The sequence below is a fragment of the Sus scrofa genome, chromosome 3, assembly GCF_054392235.1.
Source record: "Sus scrofa isolate SSC_HxYL_T2T_F1_AM1 chromosome 3, Sscrofa_HxYL_maternal_Yorkshire_Landrace_v2.0, whole genome shotgun sequence".
Lineage (NCBI taxonomy): Eukaryota > Metazoa > Chordata > Mammalia > Artiodactyla > Suidae > Sus > Sus scrofa.
In genome coordinates, this window is record NC_139385.1 from 19,294,291 (window position 1) to 19,312,428 (window position 18,138).

Below are 18,138 nucleotides of genomic sequence, written 5' to 3' on the forward strand. Positions count from 1 at the left end.
CTGGCTCCCCTCCTCCCATCTCATCTGCCTGGAAAACTCCTATTTATCCTTCAGTAACTGCTTATCATCTCCGGAAAGGCCTCACTGGTCCTGCCAACTGGAAGCAATCCCTGCGTGCCTGCGCTGCCCCCTGGCCGCCAGCATTTCACGCTGCTCCTTTTGCTTCTGATGCCTCCTGGCCCACTGGAGCGGCCGCTTCTAGAGGCAGGGAGACTCCTTGTGTGTTGTCACGGCCACTGTCCCTCGCGGGGCACCTCCCACGCAGAAATCACTCGTCCGTGTGGACTGAGTCGGCGTGGGCTGGTGGCCGTGCCCGGGGTGCCCGCCTTCCACAGCTCGCAAGGCCAGTGTTGAATCTGACTGGTCCAGAGAAGCTCCCGGAGCCTGAGCTCTGCCCGCGTCCCATCCAGGGCCCTTGCAGGTGGGGATACCTACTGCTGGGCAGGGTCGGTGAGGCTTCATACAAGCCTGTTTGTGTTTCCTGTTCTCAGCCGCACCAGCAAGGAGAAGGTCCTGTGCCCAGGATGCTTTTTGCCTGCAGGCTCATTCAATCCCTTTTCTGGATCATTTTCCCAGATTTTCTTAGCCCTCAGCCCCTTCCTAAACCCCCAACACCATCCCTCTGCAAGGAGAGGAACCTAACGGCAAGTGTGTTGCTGTTCCTTGTCTCACCCCAGCAGTGATGGCCGAGGCCTGCCTCCTCCACCCGCCTCGCAGAGCGGGGAAGCCGGGAAGTCCTGCAGGGACCTGCACTCACTCCCTTCTGTGCCCGGCCCCTCCCTCTGCGGCCAGCCCTAAAAAATAACCTGGTCCTCAAGCCCCCTCCTTACCTGGGCTCTGCCTTCCTGCCTGTGTTCCCGGGGAGGGTCGCCTGTGTCTACTGATCCAGCGCCTTCTGTTTCTACTTATGTACAAGCACCAAACACAGAATGTTTCCAAGCAGACATGGTGGGCACTTAAACCCCTCAAGCCCTCAAACCAGGAGTTCCTGATGTGGCTCAGCGGAAACGAATCTGACCAGCATCCGTGAGGATGTGGGTTCGATCCCTGGCTTCCCACAGTAGGTTAAGGATCCGGCATTGCCGTGAACTGTGGTGTAGGTCACAGATGCGGCTCGGATCCCATGTTGCTGTGGCTGTGGTGTAGGCCAGCAGCTGTAGCTCCGATTCGACCCCTGGGAATTTCTATAGGGAGCAGGTGCCAAAAAGTAAAAAAAAAACCAAACAAACAAAACCTCTCGAACTGTCGAATGAGACACCTTTTCTATCCTTCCGACCTCCCCTAACACGTTGCCTTCCAGTCAGTGTTCCCAGCACCCTCCCAGCACTTCTGTTCGTTGCAGGACACTGGGGACTTGTGTGTCCCTCTCTGCCCGGAACCTGACTCAGGGCCAGGCACGCAGTCACTGCCCAGGAACCGTGACTGAGTAAACCCATGACGTGAGAGCTTTGCGCGTCCGCTGAACGTGTTTCCTGAGTGTCCGCCGAGGAAAGCGGAGAATGTGTTCGCCCTGCTCCTCTGCATTTGTGACCCGTGACGTGGGTCCCGAGGATGCTGATCTTCCGCCTCGGCTTGTGTTTGATGCAGGTGAAGGGCCCGTTCGTGCCCTGGCAGGTGGTGCGGGACATCTTGCACTCGACCTTCGAAGAATCTTTGGATAAAACATCTCATTCTGTCGGACGAAGGGCTCGCTACATCGTCAGGAATCCACAGGCCTACCTGAACTATAAGTAAGCCTCGTTTGAATGTCCCTAACTCCAAGGCAGGGGTATTCCAATGCTTCTCGTTCCTTCCTTACTCTTCTTTCACCCCATTTCCTTAAGAGACGGACGTAAAACCCAGATAGACAAAATCTGAGCGGTCCAGTGGTGCATGCGGAGTCCGTTGGAGGTTATTGGTGACCTTGTCTTTGGGTGGCAGGAGGGGGAGCCAAGCATGACTGGGGGCGTTTTCACGTGGCAGGAATTATTGAGACTTGAGGACAGCCTTGCGGAGCAGGGGCTGTCCTCCTTTGTCACAGACGGAGAGACAGGCCGGGTGACTTGCTGCCTGTCACCTCGTCTCCTCACATGAGCAGCATGTGGGAAGGCAGAGTGTTTCAACACACCGGAGCAGCTCCTGACTGATGCCCCTGTGTGCGTGGCGCACACAGAAAGCGGCTAGACAGGATGACAGGATCCCGGGACCAAGCGCCCTCAGCCGGGTCCTAGAAGAGCCGCGTGTTGCCCAAGCACGGGTGGGGATGGCTGCTGGCTGGGAGGCACAGAGCATCCCTGTTGTGGTTTGTCAGTGGCTGGTGAGGCTGCCCCACCAGCTCCTCCTCGCAAGTGTGGCCCTATAAAAGGAAAAAGAAATTTAAAAAGCTCTAATCAGCCAGCAGGCACCTAAGCAGGTCATGGTTTGCCACGACCAGAACTGTCAGGATAGAAATCTCCCAGTGGCCCAGGGAGTCTGGGATGTGGGCGTCATTCCGTCACCTGACCGTGGCCTCCCCCTGCAGGGTTTGCCTCGCCGAGGTGTACCAGGACAAGGCGCTCGTTGGAGAGTTCATGAACCGAAAATGTAACTATGAAGACCCAAAGGTGGGCCCCGCGCGATGGTCGGACTCAGCCCGCCCCGGAGACTGGGATTGCTGGGTCCCAGTCTGGCCCACCAGGTCCCCCCGGCGCCTCTGCCGGCCTTGCAGACATAGGCTTCCCCCCTCCTCGCCTGGGAAGCCGACTGGTCAGGGCTTTGGCCGTGGACTTCATTTGATCTGGCGCCATCACGGGTTTTAAAGTCGATAAGAGTTGGCATGTCTCTTTGCAGCGCTGCCAGTCCTGGGGTCATATTTTATTAAGAGAACAGGGCAGCTCTTCAGAAATTACAAACAGCTAGACTTCCAGAAAGCCTATGGATAGTCAACGAGTTTTCTTTCTGAGTTTTCTGTGGCCGGGGCTGGCGTGGGGACTGATGAGCAGGGAAGCTGCCTTTCCAGACCCAAGCCTCCCTGCTCTTCGGCTCAGAGTCTACCCAGCCCTCACTCACCAAGCTAACGCTGGATTCTGCTGCGTGTGTGTCCTGCCTTGCACCAGGCCAGGCCAGTGGAAACGGAGCCATGGGGCAGTGGGACAGGCAGAGAAGTAGATGGGCAGCTCGGAACAGCACAGTCACTGAGAGAAAGGAAAGCACAGGCCACTGAGGTCTCGGAGGATTCGGGGTGCTTGTGATGCAAGTGACAGAGGAAAAAAAAAAAATACCTAACGGGCTTAAGGCTTCATTTTTCCCATGAGCCAAGCAACCCATAAGTAGGCTGTCCTGTGCACGTGCAGCAAAGCGGGGTTGCCCTCAGGGTCCCAGGTTCGTTCTGTCACTCACTCCCCATCCCTGGTGGTCAGCTTTCCATCCTCAGGCTGGTTACCTCATGGCTGCCTGGTGGCTGCTGGAGCTCAGTCCTCACAATCCCAGTGCAAGAAGAAGTGGAGAGGGGGTCCTTGTATCAGGGAGGGGGTGCCCTTTCCCTGAAAATCCAACCTGATTTCCCCCACCCCCGCGCCACCCCAGTGGGGCAGGGCAGGCTGTCTCCCCACACCAGGTTGGGGCTGGCTCCCCTGCTGAGAAAGAATGGGATGGAGGAGGTAGGCGACCAGCAGCATCTCCTAGGAGGGCTTTTCAAAGGCGTCGGCACTGGGCCCAGACTGCAGAGCCGAGGAAAGGCAGCGGAGGAAGCAGGGCAAGGGAGGTCACTGCCGCGGGAGTTCGTGGTCAGATTTTCCTTGCCGGAGCCTTAGTGAAACCTCCCTCTGGGCAGAAAAAGGGCTTACCATCTCATTCTCTCCTCTTGAAAGGTTTGTGCCAGTGAGTTTAAAGAATTTGTGGAGAAGCTCAAGGAAAAGTTCAGTTCGGCTCTAAAGAATTCTAGCCTTGAGATCCCAGACACACTCAAGGAGCTCTTTGCCAGGTAAGCTTCCTCTGGCATGGTTCTGGGTGATCCTCTGGGGACAAGAGCCAGGGAAGGTCACCAGCCAGGACCGCCGCCACGGATGTCTCCCCTTGGCCTCCCAGTGAGCTCTGCGCTGGCCCGACTCTTGGAGCCCCTCGCCTCCTGTCCTGGGTGACTTGAAAACGGGGAGGCACTGCCATCCCTTTGCACCCTGCCAGGCACACCCGTCCACCCTGTGAAGGCCCTGCTGTTGGCCTGGTTCGGGCTTGCTCAGGTATCGGAGTGATTTTTGCTAAGACAGCTCGTTTTTCACACGAGCAGACTCTGAGATGGAACTTCCCAAGGTCACAGTGCTAGTGAGCCAGGATTTGCACTTGGGTGGGTCTGACCCCAGAGCCCCCTGCTCTTTCCAAGGCATCTGGAGAGGAACAGACTGGGGATGGAGCCCAGAACCTGTGGAATTTTAATATTTTGGGCGCTGTGAGCCGGGCCCGTTGCCACTGCCCAATCCAAGTGCAAACCCCTCCTCTTCACCCCCCTTCTCTTCACCCCCCTCATCAGGGCAGCCCCTCCAGCTGCTGTATTTCCACGTTTCTTCCTCTCAAGATGACGTGCATCCGTCTGGTCCCACTGTGACCTCGTGGTACCTCTGCAGCGAGCTCTCTGTGTCTCTCCTTGGGGATCACGTCCTTCATTCACCCACAAAGTAGTGAACATTCACTCCCGCTGTGTGCCAGGCCCAAGGGGCCATCTGAGGCATTTACCCAGTTGATGCCCTTTAGCTGTTTTTGTCTGGTTTTGATTTTTTGGTCTTTTTAGGGCCATACCAGCAGCATGTGGAGGTTCTCCAACTAGGGATCCACTCGGGGCTGCAGCCTCGCCTACGCCACAGCTTGTGGCAACGCCCGGATCCTTTAGCCCCGCTGAGTGAGGCCAGGGATCGAACCCGCATCCTCATGAATACTTAGGTTCTTAACCCGCTGAGCCCCAGCAGGGCCTCTGTTTTTTAAATTTTGGTTTTGCTTTTGCCACAAACTGTTCTCCAAAACTCCCAAGTGGCATGGTTTGTTTTCAGCCTAAAATCCCCCCGTATTTTCCAAAAATGAGCGTGGGGGCAACTTTTAGTCCTAAAAGAAGACCGTTAAAGATTGTAAAGGGGAGTTCATGAACCATCTGGCGGAAAGAAAAAAGTTCTAGCTGTACCAGTTTACCACTAAATTTCGCCTTGAGCCCTCTGGTGGGCAAAACAAAAAAAGAGTTCTGGTTCCAAATATTTTCTTGTTTGACTAAAAACAGTTCACGTTTTTCTAAAAAGGTATCTTGTCTGGCTACGACATTTTAGGAAGAGTGCAAAGTTGAATTTTGACTTGAGTTTTGTAGAAACCAAAGAAATGTCTTACATATAAATAGCCATGGGTTGGTTGGGGTTTTTTTTGGTTTTTTTTTTTTGAGTTCTAGATTGATGTTTATATTTATTTGCTTGGTATGACTGTAATAAAACAATATTACATGGTGCTCAAAGAAAAAAAATAGGTGGAGAAATAACCTATAATCCCGTTACCTAGTACTGCTACTTCCTTTTGGGTATTTTCTTCCAGTCTTCTTTTTTTTGTTGTTTTTCTTTTTCGGGCCGCACCTGCCTGTGGCATGTGGAAGCTCCCAGGCTAGGGGTTGAATCAGAGCTGCAGTGACCAGTCTACACCACAGCCAGATCCTTAACCCACGGGGGGGGGGCGGGGGGGGGCGGGGCAGGGATCGAACCTGCAACCTTATGGTTCCTAGTCGGATTCGCTTCTGCTGGGCCACGACGGGAACTCTCCCCGGTCTTCTTTCTCAGGCTTGTTTTCCATCATGATGAGCCCACCGTTACCTTCCTCCCATGACACTTGGCTCCCTGCCAGTGAACACGTCTCCCTGTTGCTTTGCAGTGGTCACTTGTTCCTCGTTCTCCACCCTCATTCTTTTGTCTTTTTGCCATTTCTTGGGCCACTCTCGCGGTATATGGAGGTTCCCAAGCTAGGGGTTACATCGGAGCTGTAGCCACTGGCCTACGCCCACAGCAATGCGGGATCCGAGCCGCGTCTGCAACCCACACCACAGCTCACTGCAACGCCGGATCCCCAACCCACTGAGCAAGGCCAGGGATCGAACCCGCAACCCCATGGTCCCTAGTCGGATTCATCAACCACTGCGCCACGACGGGAACTCCTCCACCCTCATTCTTAAAACTTGCTCCTTTGTGGACCAGGAGTGTGGTGTTTTCTCCTTTTAATTTACTTGTGCAGGCTTGAATTTTAGTGATGGTGACATTTTTTTCCAACACATAAGCTAATCAGTGGCCATCTCCCGTGAGCATCAGCTTGGCTAGGGAAGGTCTGTTGGGTTCTACTGACTCACTCTTTCTTGGGGGGCAGGGGATGGCTGTGCCCCGGAGCCTGCGGAATGTTCCTGGGCCAGGGATGGAACCCGGGCCACCACAGTGACAGTGCCGGATCCTTAACCGCCGGGCCACGAGGGAACTCCTGACACGCTCTTCTTTTGTTTTGTACGCAGATACCGAGTTTTGATGATTGCCGACAAGAAAGATCAAGTCAGGAAAGAGGATAAACTTAATAGGCAAGTTCCGCCAGCCCGAGTGCCTTTTCCGCAGCTGCCTGATGGGGCTGCCCGCAGCCTAGCACGGGGAACATCTAGAGCCCTATGTAGCGTGGTTCCTGCTTTGGGAAGTGAAGTGTTATTGGGGCCCAGCCACGCCCGCTCGGTGTGCTGGCTGCACTGCTTTCACGCTGTCACGGCAGAGTCGAGTGGCTCTCAACCACAGAGACTAAATTATTCTTTGGCCCTTTGGGGATGAGGGTCCTGAGCCCTCACGCTGCCAGTGGCTGGCCCTGCCTTGGGTGGGGTCCGGAAGCTCTCAGCCCATGGGCTCGCCAAGCAAAGCCCTGGTTAGAAAACAGCTTTTTCTTTCTGTCTCGGATAAACAATAGTCAGTTTGATTTTAACTCCGTATTCAGTGAAAAGCCTAGTCTCGTTGGAGAAACCCTTGTTTAAAACTGGACAAAGATTGGAATGGATGAGCCCTGAGATCCTGCCGTGTGGTACTGGGAACTCTGTCTAGTCACTTGTGATGGAGCCTGATAATGGGAGAAAAGGGAACATATACACGTGTGTGTGACTGGGTCAATGAAAATTGACGGAACACTGTCAACCAGCTGTAATGGATAAAATAATCACTATAACATAAGTAAAATGAAATCGGACCAAGAAAACATAAGCACTAACCACATGTGTTAGTCATGAAAACCCGTTTCCAAGGGGTGTCACCCCTTCCCCACGAGACGGGAGCTTTTCTCCCACCAAAATGGACCCATCAGTAAGGCTTTACAGCCATCCTTTCTTCAGCTCTGGTTTACGGGTAGTTTGGGCATTCGTGCCCTTGGTGAGACTGAAAGCCGTTTTAGCACGAACCGAGCCTCCCCACGCTGCGGGGCGCCCCGTGGCCCGGGGGCTCATGTCGCACCGTGGCCCGGTCTCTTGCAGTGTGGACGACATCCACTTCCTGGTGCTGCAGAATCTGATCCAGAGCACGCTGGCCCTCTCGGACAGACAGATGGAGTACTGCCAGTCGTTTCAGGTGGGTGTTCCAGCAGCGCGGTGGGAGTCGGGGGGCCCTTTCGTGGCTGCGGCTATGGCCCCGTGAGGTCTTGGCACCTTCTTTCTGAGCCGTGGGGCCTCGGGGGCCTGGCTGCCCCTGAGACTCAGGCCCTCGCTCCATTCATCTGCGACGTACGGGCGCAGGATCCAGTGACCTCCAAGGTCCCTCCCAGCCCTGAGGCTTTGAGTCTCCTGTGGAAGGCAGAAAATTAGGCAGGAGGGGACGTGAGCTGTGCCGAAGAGCAAAGAAAGCAATTGAGCCCCTCGGCGTGTCTTTCCCAGTCCTCTGGTACAGAAGTCCGTGTGCTTGGATGGCTAGGTCTCGCCCAGTGGAAGAGCTGCCTTTCTGTGGGCCTCGAGTCCGCGCTGTCCCCTAAGAACTTACTAGAACCACAGTGCTGCTTTACCATGGCTGGGCGAGAACGAGGAAAGGCAGATCTCATTCAGCCCCATGCCGAGCCTGGGGAGGTGGTGGGATCCGCTCTCCTGTACAAGCTCGAAAACTTGAGGTTCAGAGAAGCTGAAAAGCATGAGCCCAAGATCCCAAAGCTCATTCATCCATCCTGAGTCCATGTGGCCCTGAAGGCCCAGCACAGAGGGGCCCGCTCCCCAAGCCTGCGTTCCCTGTGGTGGGTTTCGTGGGGTTTTTTTTTTTTTCTTTTTTTTTTTTTGCTCTTTAGGGCAGTAGCCATGGCATATAGAGGTTCCCAGGATAGGGGTTGAATTGGAGCTACAGCTGCCAGCCTATACCATAGCCCAGTTACAGCAGCAAGGGATCCGAGCCTCATCTGCGACCTGCACCACAGCTCATGGCAACGCTGGATCCCTGACCCACTGATCGAGGCCAGGGATTGAACCCACATCCTCCTGGTTCCTAGTCGGATTCATTTCAGCTGAGCCACGACGGGAACTCCCCGCTGTTTTTGTTTGGTTTTTTTTGTTTGTTTTTTTTTTTTTTTTTTGTCTTTTTGCTATTTCTTGGGCCGCTCCCACGGCATATGGAGGTTCCCAGGCTAGGGGTTGAATCGGAGCTGGAGCCACCGGCCTACGCCAGAGCCACAGCAACACGGGATCCGAGCCGCGTCTGCAACCTACACCACAGCTCACGGCAACGCCGGATCGTTAACCCACTGAGCAAGGGCAGGGACCGAACCCGCAACTTCATGGTTCCTAGTCGGATTCGTTAACCACTGCGCCACGACGGGAACTCCCCGCTGTGTTTTTAATGATGGAAAAAGCGTGTTCCAAGTGGAGCCCATCTCCTCTCGTATTTAATCTTTAAACCCGGAGCCCCGCTTCTGTGGCTCAATTGACCAAATTAGGCCAACTTGGAACTTGAGGGGGAAAAAATAACAAAGGGCAGGTGCTATTTCTGACCCCACTAAACCAGTGAATGAATTTGTTATTTATTTAGGGAGCAGAGAGAGGTTGATTGCAGGGCCATGCCGAGAGAATCAGGTGGCTCGTGACCCCCAAACCCCTCAACGCCCCAAAGGGTTTCAGCAGAGCGTTTTTTTATTTTTTTTATAGTCGATTTACAGTGTTCTGTCAATTTCTGCTGTACAGCAAAGGGACCCAATTAGACCTACATTCCTTTCCCACATTATCTTCCATCCCGTTCCCTCCCAAGACACTGGATCTCGTTCCCTGTGCTGTACAGCAGGACCTCGTTGCTTCTCCGTCCTGAATGGAATAGTCGGCATCTACTGACCCCCAACTCCCCGTCCATCCCACTCCCTGCCCCCTCGCCCTTGGCAACCACAGGGCTTTTCTCCATGTCCGTGAGTCTGCCTCTTTTCTGTAGTTAGGTTCATTTGTGCCATATTTAGACACATACCGTCCCAAACTTGGGCCTTCCTTGTCAACTGGAGAGTTTTTTGGGTTTTTTTTTTTTTCCCCTCAGCCGCACTCGTGGCATATGGAAGTCCCTGGGCCGGGGATCGAGTCTGAGCAGGAGCTGCACCTACGCCACAGCTGCGGCAACACCAGATCCTTAAACCATTGTACCGGGCTGGGTGTTACACCTGCACTGCCGTCGTCGGATTCTTAACCCCCTGTGCCGTGTTGGGAGCTCCCAGCTGGAGAGCTCTTGGCGGATCCCAGCACCCCCCCCCCACCGCCCTGATTGCAGTCAGGAGGCCAGATGCTGACAAGTGTGCTGCCCATCCCCGGGATTCTGGTGCCAGGGGTCGGGGGAAACGCCCCCTTGGGAAATGCAAGTGTAGAGCCAGCTTGGGCCTGGCACATGTTCTTCCATCAGTGCTCCTCAGACCACAAGGGAGGTGAGAGGGGCTGGGAGAAAAGGGAGCTATTGAAGGAAAACAAGTCAGGTTTGATTACAGTGCCTGGATGGTGCAGCGTGGACGGCACAGAGCAGGTACCAGCCTTCGGGAACACGTCCGGGGGTGGAGCCCCCCCAGGCACCCTGATGGGTTAGATGAGGGTGAGGGCTAGAGTGGTAACAGAGGTGATGCTGCCTCGGCCCCTGGCGTCTTTGCATCCAGAGCAATAGGCGTGGTCTGCAGCCCGCCTTTCCCTCCAGCTCCCTGTCCCGTGCCCTCTGAGGTGCGGTAGGTGCAGGCTGACCATCGGAGCGCGGGATCCCTCCGGGCTTTCCATCCCTCGTCGCCCCCACCAGTGCTTCCTCCATCGACTGGTAGCTGGGGCGTCTGGGCGCCCGCGTGCATGTGGCTCACACGCGGCCTGCTGTGTTGCAGACGTTCCGCCTGTACCGCGAGTACAAGGACCACGTCCTGGCCAAGGCTTTCATGGAGTACCAGCGCCGGAGCCTGGTCAACCGGCGCCGGGTCAGCCACATGCTGGGCCCCAAGAAAAACCGGGCTTTGCCGTTCGTGCCCATGTCCTACCAGCTGTCCCAGGCCTACCACAGGTGAGCCCCCGCCGCCCGGGAGCCCTGGGCCTGCTGGGAGCGGGGGGCCCCGTCTGCGGGGAGCCAGAGTCACGGGCGGCCTCTTCATCGGAGACGGGGGTGGCCGGGCCTCCCTTGGCCTCCTGTGCGAGACGCAGCCTCTGGGACCCAGCGTCTCATCAAGGCCTGTCCTTCCTCGCGTGGGAGTGAGGCTGAGGCCGTGGAAGTAGGTGTTGGAGCGTTTACCATTTTTGCAGATAGTTTGTTTCCCTTTTCCCCCTCACATTGGGTAAAATGAGTTTCTAAATATTAGACCAGCCAAGAGTTCACCCTCCCAGTTGGCCGTCACCTGGGCCCCTCACCCCCCCCCACCCCCCGCCCAGCTCAGAGCGCACCCGGCCGCCTGCCTTGCAGGTTCACACACTGCACTTGGAAGCCCCAGACCCGATCCGCGCACACACGCAAGAGGTGGTGGTTCCAGGGTCTGGACAGAGGCAGGGGCCTGCCTGCAGGCACCACATGGAGACAGTGAGATTGGTCACCCGCGTCCCCTCTCTGTAGGGACTCAGGGCTCGCTTGCCTGGCGTAAAAATGACTGTCACAAAGGCACGTTCATCTTCCCCAGCTCGGCACCTGTTTGTAGTGCGTGTCCCTGAGGCCTGGCATGTTGGCTTAGATGAGGGTCACAGCAGGTGAGTGGGGGGAAGCACGCAGCGCAGCGCCTTTGAGATGGAAAAGCGGGCTTCCGGGCAGAAGCTGGGGCATTTAGCGTTGATGCCAGGATTTGAAGGGTCCGCAGCCCACCCGCGCCGAGGCCTCCAGCGCCCTGCCCTCAGCAAGGCCCTTCCCTTCTCCGGTCTGCAGGATTTTCACGTGGCGATTTCCAAGCTCCATCTGCACAGAGTCATTCCAGTTCTTCGACAAGATCCGGGCTGCCGGCAAGTGGGACCGGCCTGATAATTTTTCCTTCAAAGACCAGGAAAACCAGGACTCCCTGAGCGACCTGGTAGCATTTTCTTTGGACGGCCCTGGAGGACACTGCGTGGCCACCCTGACCCTTTTCTCCTTGGGCCTCATTGCCGTGGACGTCAGGATCCCAGAGCAGATCGTGGTGGTGGACAGCTCATTGGTGGAGAACGAGGTCATTAAGAGGTGAGAGCTGGGGCGTCTGCAGTTTCATTCGCTCGGTCATCTCCTCTTTATTCATTCAACAAACACATGCTGAGGTTCTCTGCGTCGCGGCCAGCACTGTGTAGGCATTTGCAAAGACGGCAGGGCCTTGCGGGAGCTCCTGGGTCCTGACCCCACAGATCCGTGACCTGGGGATTGCCTCACGGTGTCCAGTGCAGCGCCGCCTGCTGGTGCCTCCAGGGACCAGGGGAGCCAGGGCGGGAGAGCATGACTGGGCTGCACCAGAGAGAAGGACCTAGAACAGTGTGGCGAGGAGGGAGGCCTCCCCAGAGAAGGTGGGGGCGGCAGAGGTTCCCAGAGGGCTGATCGCTAAACTGGGCTGTATGGAAGACTAGGCATTTTGGGGACAGAGCCTAGGAAGGTTCGCAGGCAGAAAGAGCAGCCCTTGCAGAGACCGAGGGGTGCGGACAGGGGCGCAGGGGTGTGGGAAGGCAGGCGAGAGAGATGCAGCTGGAGCCTCAGTCCGCGCCGACCTCACAGCCAGCTGCCGGGCGGGGGGGATGTCAGGGGACCGTGTGCCCAGAAGGGGTGGCCCGACCGCGCTCCACCAGCCGGGTCACTTTTCTGCCCCCAGCCTGGGGAAGGACGGGGCCACAGAAGAGGATGAGGACGAGGAGGAAGACCTGGACGAAGGCTCCGGGGCCAAGCGCCGGAGCATCGAGGTGAAAGCTCCCCAGGCCTCCCACACCAACTACCTGCTGATGCGGGGCTACTGCGCCCCCGGCATCGTCAGCACCCGCAACCTCAACCCCAACGACAGCATCGTGGTGAACTCCTGCCAGGTCAAGTTCTGGCTGCGCTCCACCCCTGCGCCCACCAGGCTCGGGCCCACCGGTGAGTGTCCCGCCCCGGGTTCCCGGCCAGGCTCCCCAGGCCACGCGCGGCCACCGCCGCACACCAGACCAAGGCAAAAACCAAGGCAAACCCCTTCCAGTCTTAGCAGCCGACCCCGGGGCACCCGTCCCCTGAGTCGCTTCCTCGCTTGCTCGGGGCGCCTGGGCTGTGCCCACTGTGGTGGTGAGCGCTCACCGGTCTTTGTTCATAGGGGTTCTTTTGACCTCTGGCTGTGAAAGTTGAGTATTCCTCCTGCGTTCTTTACCTCTCACTTCCTTTACTTCCAATTTTACACTTTGGGGAGCTCTTCTGTTGATTACCTTTGAAACGTTAAATAGCTGACTGACCCCTCCGCTTCCCGCCCCCTCGAGTCCCTGCGCATAAAATGAGGATATTTCATTATCCTCGTCTGAAATGAGAAGTCCCTGTGCGTCTCTTCTCCTTCCCACCCTCTTCCTGCTCCGACTGATTTGCCTTTATTTTCACTGCTGAGTTGGAAGGGTTTACTTTCTTGCCACAGGCAGTATTTTTGCTGAGTCAGGAGCTCGGCCCTGGCAAAAATGTGCTGCCCTGGGGCTGGGGTCTTAGCAGAGACCTGGGAGAGGAGCGCCAGAAGCCAGCCCTGGCTACCGGGAGCAAAAGCGGGAGTTTATGGGGGTTCCTGGGATCTCACGGGGTCTGAGGAGCTGTGGACACGTGCCCATCGGGAAGGATGGAGTGGGAGTTCCCGTTGTGGCTCAGCAGGTTAACTAGTGTCCATGAGGATGCAGGTTCAATCCCTGGCCTTGCTCAGTGGGTTCAGGCTCTGGTGTTGCCGTGAGCTGTGGTGTAGGTCGCAGACACGGCTTGGATCCTGCATTGCTGTGGCTGTGGTGTAGGCCGGCAGCTGCAGCTCCAGTTGGACCCCAAGCCTGGGAACCTCCATATGCTGCAGGTGCAGCTCTAAGGACAAAAACAAACAAAAAAGGAAGGGTGGGCCCGGGCAGCCCAAGTGGACAACCCCCTCCCCCCCAGAGTGCTGGTTCTCAGGCCCCAGCCCCCGCTTCCTGCCATTCAGTGCGAGTCTGGAGCAGGAGAATCACACTGGACCCAGGGACCCAGGGGCACATTATCAGGAACCCAGCTGCCAGGGGCCACCTGTGCCCCCCAGGTGACCGCTCCCTCGCTGTTTGGGGAGCGGTGAGTGGGTGTGGGAGCAAGTCCTGCCTCGGCTGCGCTTGAGCACTGGGCTGCAGGGCGGGCGTCTCAGGGCTGAGTCTGGTCCTCTTGGTCTCTGCAGCCACTCCTCTGGAAGAGCTGACAGTCGGCACCTCCTGCCTCCCTGACATGTTCACCAGGCTGGTCAAGGTCCCCGAGGATACCTACGGCTTGGAAGACTTCGCCCACCAGGTGGCGCTGTCCGGGTACAAACCCGGAGACGTGCTGGCCGCCCTGGAGATCCAGGCGGCCATCGCAGCGGCCGGTTGCTTTGGGGTGGACAAGGTGAGGCTGAGCAGGCAGTTCTCCGCCTTGGAGAAGACAGATGCTGAGCGCACCAGGACCTTCTCCGACTACGTCCAGGTGAGCCAGCCTCTCGGGTAGCCCGCAGTCGCGAAAGCAGAAGTTGTAGCTCCCGGGCCCTGTGCCCGCAGTGAATAGATCTGGTTTGGGACATGTAGTAGAATTGATCAAAAGTTGAATTAGCTGGGGAAAAAGTTGAATTAGCTGTCAACATTGAAAATAGATTTTAGGAGTTTCTGCCGTGGCGCAGTGGTTAACGAATCCGACTAGGAACCATGAGGTTCCAGCTTCCATCCCTGGCCTTGCTCAGTGGGTTAAGGATCCGACACTGCCGTGAGCTGTGGTGTAGGTCGCAGATGCGGCTCGGATCCCGCTTTGCTCTGGCTGTGGCTGTGGCTGTGGCCAGCAGCTACAGCTCCCACTCGACCCCTAGCCTGGGAACTTCCATATGCCGTGGGTGCAGCCCTAAAAAAAGCACGTGGGGTTTGCAAACTCTGGCCCCTGGGAGGTGGGTAGGCCTCGGAGATGGGAGGATTTTCCCAGGCCCCGGTGCTGAAGCCCAAGCAGGAGATCCCACTGACTCTCAGGAGGCGAGGGGCAGGCCGCTCCCTCTGTGCCCTGGTACCGCCCCTCACAGGGCCACAGTAGCGAGTGTCAGCTGCACATGAGTCCTGGTTCCAGGCTACAAACTAGGGCAAATTCCTTGAACCCTGACTTGCGGCTTTTTTAGTATAAAAATGAAAAGATAACGGTAACACACACTACCGCCCTCCCCCTCCGTGGCGCCCAGAGTCGGTACAGCTCACGGATGAGAACAAGGCTGTGGGAAGTGGGTGTGGTGTAACCGTGAGGGGAGGCCTTGTCCTACTTTAGGGAATAATTGTGGCCTCTGCCGGAGGACGCGATAGCGCTCGGGGTGTTGGGTCCGGGGGAGAAGCCAGCCTGGCGGCTGGAGACTCCGAAAGTCCCATCAGCTTCTGGGCTGCAGCCGTGGCTCCAAGTTCAGGCAGCAGACCTGTTCGATGGGTGGGCAACTCAGCCTGGACGGGGAGAGGACAGCCCAGGGCCGCAAGCCGGGCCTCATCCTCCAGTCATCTGTCCTGAAGGAGCTGGGCTGGCCGCTTGCTCAGGCAGCCGGGAGCAAACTCCGAGGACCCTCGGCTCCCCTACAGACCCCCCGTGTCTCCTGCTTTGCCTAGGACCTCGTGGAGCACCAGCAGGTGCTTGAAGTTGGTAGCAGCACCACCCGCCTGGTGACCATGGCCTCTGCCCAGCCCTGGCTCCTCCGCTCGGTGCAGCTAAAAGGCAGAGAGGAGGACGCAGACCCTCCAAGAGAAGACCCCCAGGCCAGACCCCTGGAGGGGCCTTCTGGCGAGGACGGCCCCTCTGAGAGGCAGGCATCTCCTTCTCAGAGCCCCCGGGGTGCCAAGAGGCGCGCCAGCTGGGGCAACGCCGATGCGGACAGCCAGGGTGGGGGGGCCGACCCCGAGATCGCTCAGGTGCCCCCCTCAAAGAGGCCCGCGTGCCATGATATGCCCTGGGCCCCCAGCCCCGGGCCCAGAGGAGAAGAGGAGCCAGAAACCCCAGTGTCTATGCCACCCATGGCTCCTGAGGACCCAGGCACAAGGGAGCCCCTGCCAGGGGTGTCGGAAGCCAGGCAGGAGGATGTCGGGGTCCCCAGCTCCCCAGGCCGAGAGCAGCTTCTGGAGGGCCCTGAAGACCCCAGAGGTACGGAACCCTGTTCCCCAGCCCCCACCCCCTCCTCCCCCACCTACCTGTCCCCTGTGATGGGGCCTGCTGGGCTACACCTTCCTCTGAGACCAGACACCCACTGCCGCCACCAGAGGGGCCTTCACCTCAGCTCTTCATGGCCTTGACATCGAGGGGAGCTCCTGCCTGTTGGCACTAGGCTTCCCGCTGGAGGGCAGAAGCCTCGGGCACTCCTGAGCCCACCCATGAATTCCAAGTACAAGACCCTCTCGTGGTCCTGGGAAGCGGCGTTCCCTGAAGCATCCGTTGTTAGAAAGCAGAAAGGGGGGAGTTCCCATCGTGGCTCAGCGGTAACGAACCCGACTGGGATCCATGAGGACTCGGTTCCATCCCCAGCCTCGCTCAGTGGGTTAAGGATCCGGCGTTGCCGTGAGCTGTGGTGTAGGTTGCAGACGTGGCTCGGATCTGGCGTGGCTGTGGCTGTGGTGTAGGCCGGTGGCTCCAGCTCTGATTAGACCCCTAGCCTGGGAACCAACATATGCCGAGGGTGCGGCCCTAAAAAGGCAAAAAAAAGGGAGGAGGGATCTCACCTTCCAAGGGGTTTGGCAGACACCCCGTTTTCCTCTCCTGTGCTGTGTGATTCTTTGGGGTGTTTTTGCCCAAGGCTTTTACATACCCATCTCTGTGGTCAGGGCTTCAGGGGGCAGAGGGGCCAGCTTGCCCCCTGGAAGGGCCCCAGGCACAGCCCCCCGCTGCACTCTGCCCTCCATCCAGGGCTGCTCCGGGTGTGCAGGTTTTGGTCCCGCAGCCCCGCTGCTCCAGGGACAGAGGCTCTGAGGACGGAACTGCTCCCCTCTGTTCCCCGCTTCATCCCCAGCCCCGGAGGACCTGTGGGATGAACGGGAGGAAGAGCTGGCCCCACTTTCCGTGTCTCACACCCCTTTCCACTTTCAGGTGTGGCGGACGGTTCTGCAGCCGGCAGCCTCTCCCAGGCAGGGCAGGAGAGGTGAGTGTGGTTCAGGTTCAGGGGCCTGAGCCGGGAGGGGTGGGGCGGTGCCGTCCCCAGGGTCCAGAATTAACTGTGGGGTGACGATCTCTCACAAAGATCTGTCTGGCACCGACGTTCTCGGCCAGGGGGGACCCAGCCATGTGAGGGACAGGTGATCCCACCCACTGGGCCCCCGAGGGGGGCTTCTTGCACATCCAGGAGTACAAGGCTGCCGTAGTGCCCGGTCCTTTCGGAACAGTGGGTTCGCAGAAGCTGTTCTGGCGGCGGGCGTGCCTCCCACAGTGTGGACGCCACCTCAGCTTGGCGGAGCCTTGCACTCCCGGCTCAGATCTCACCTCTCAGGGCCCATTCGCGCCATCAGAGCCCAGTGCCCAGCCAGCCTGGGGCCTGTCCCCCGCCAGCACCCCACGTGGCACACCAGTCCCTGGCTTAGTTCTTAACAGAAACCTCCCAAGGAAAGTGTGTCTGGAACCACTGCATCAACACAGAAGCAGAGGAGTTCTCGTCGTGGCGCAGTGGTTAATGAATCCAACTGGGAACCATGAGGTTGCGGGTTCAATCCCTGACCTTGCTCAGTGGGTTAAGGATCCGGCATTGCCGTGAGCTGTGGTGTAGGTTGCAGACACAGCTTGGATCTGGTGTTGCTGTGGCTCTGGCGTAGACCGGCAGCAACAGCTCCGATTCGACCCCTAGCCTGGGAACCGCCATATGCCGCGGGAGCAGCCCCAGAAAAGACAAAAAAAACCAAAAAAACAAAAAAAAACACAGAAGCAGAGCTTCTTCTGCGTAAAGACTTGAGAGCTTGGCCCAAAGGGGAGGCAGCCACAGGTCCTCGCTCTCCTCCCGCTGCCACCACCAGTGTGCGGTGATCGGGCCGTGGGGTTGGGAGCCTCCGTCCAGGTGGGAGGGAAGCGAGTGGCAGAGGAGCAGGAGGGAGACGGTCCCCGGCCCGTGATCTGGGCTGTGTGGGCGCAGCCGTCCCCGCTCCCCGCTGAGCCTGACCCACTGTGTGGCCGCCCCGCAGGGACCCTGAGAACATCTGCTTCATCGGGCGCCCGTGGCGCATCGTGGACGGCCGCCTGAACACGCCCGTGTGCAAGGGCATGATGGAGGCCGTGCTCTACCAGGTCATGACCCGGCCCGGCATCCCCGAGAGCTGTCTGCTGCAGCACTACCAGGGCGTCCTGCAGCCCCTCGCCGTGCTCGAGCTGCTCCAGGTGCGAGGGGCCCCCGCTGGGGAGGCCTTCACCGGGTCCCTCTTCCTGAGTCTCAGAGGGCGGCGGCAGTGGGGGCCCGTGGGCTGAGCTCCAGGGCCGGTGCTGTGTACGGGCTCTGCCCATGAGGGCAGACCGGCCTCCCCACGAGAGCCAGGCTCCTGGGAAGAGTCCTGTGCCCCAGGCGTCCCCTCCTTACTGCACCCGCACCCCCTCTCCTGCACGCCTGTTTCCG

General features: G+C 58.1%; 1 protein-coding gene across 4 annotated transcripts in view; it reads left to right on the plus strand.

Annotated features, from left to right (window-relative positions):
* The window catches only part of GTF3C1 (general transcription factor IIIC subunit 1), a 71,189-nt gene that overhangs the window by 51,245 nt on the left and 1,806 nt on the right, over positions 1-18,138 (plus strand). For 2 of the 4 annotated variants that reach the window (XR_014840388.1, XR_014840389.1), the window contains exons 25-36: positions 1,588-1,730; positions 2,501-2,582; positions 3,828-3,940; positions 6,476-6,538; positions 7,463-8,279; positions 8,581-10,466; positions 11,310-11,597; positions 12,211-12,470; positions 13,750-14,030; positions 15,170-15,698; positions 16,635-16,686; positions 17,714-17,906. Coding sequence is in view for 2 of the 4 variants with exons in the window: in XM_005662064.4 (XP_005662121.1) it covers positions 1,588-1,730; positions 2,501-2,582; positions 3,828-3,940; positions 6,476-6,538; positions 7,463-7,556; positions 10,294-10,466; positions 11,310-11,597; positions 12,211-12,470; positions 13,750-14,030; positions 15,170-15,698; positions 16,635-16,686; positions 17,714-17,906 (2,271 nt within the window). In the remaining 2 variants the exon portion in view is untranslated. The remainder of the gene's footprint in view (positions 1-1,587; positions 1,731-2,500; positions 2,583-3,827; positions 3,941-6,475; positions 6,539-7,462; positions 8,280-8,580; positions 10,467-11,309; positions 11,598-12,210; positions 12,471-13,749; positions 14,031-15,169; positions 15,699-16,634; positions 16,687-17,713; positions 17,907-18,138) is intronic. The other 2 variants (XM_005662064.4, XM_005662065.4) reach the window with 1 other exon arrangement.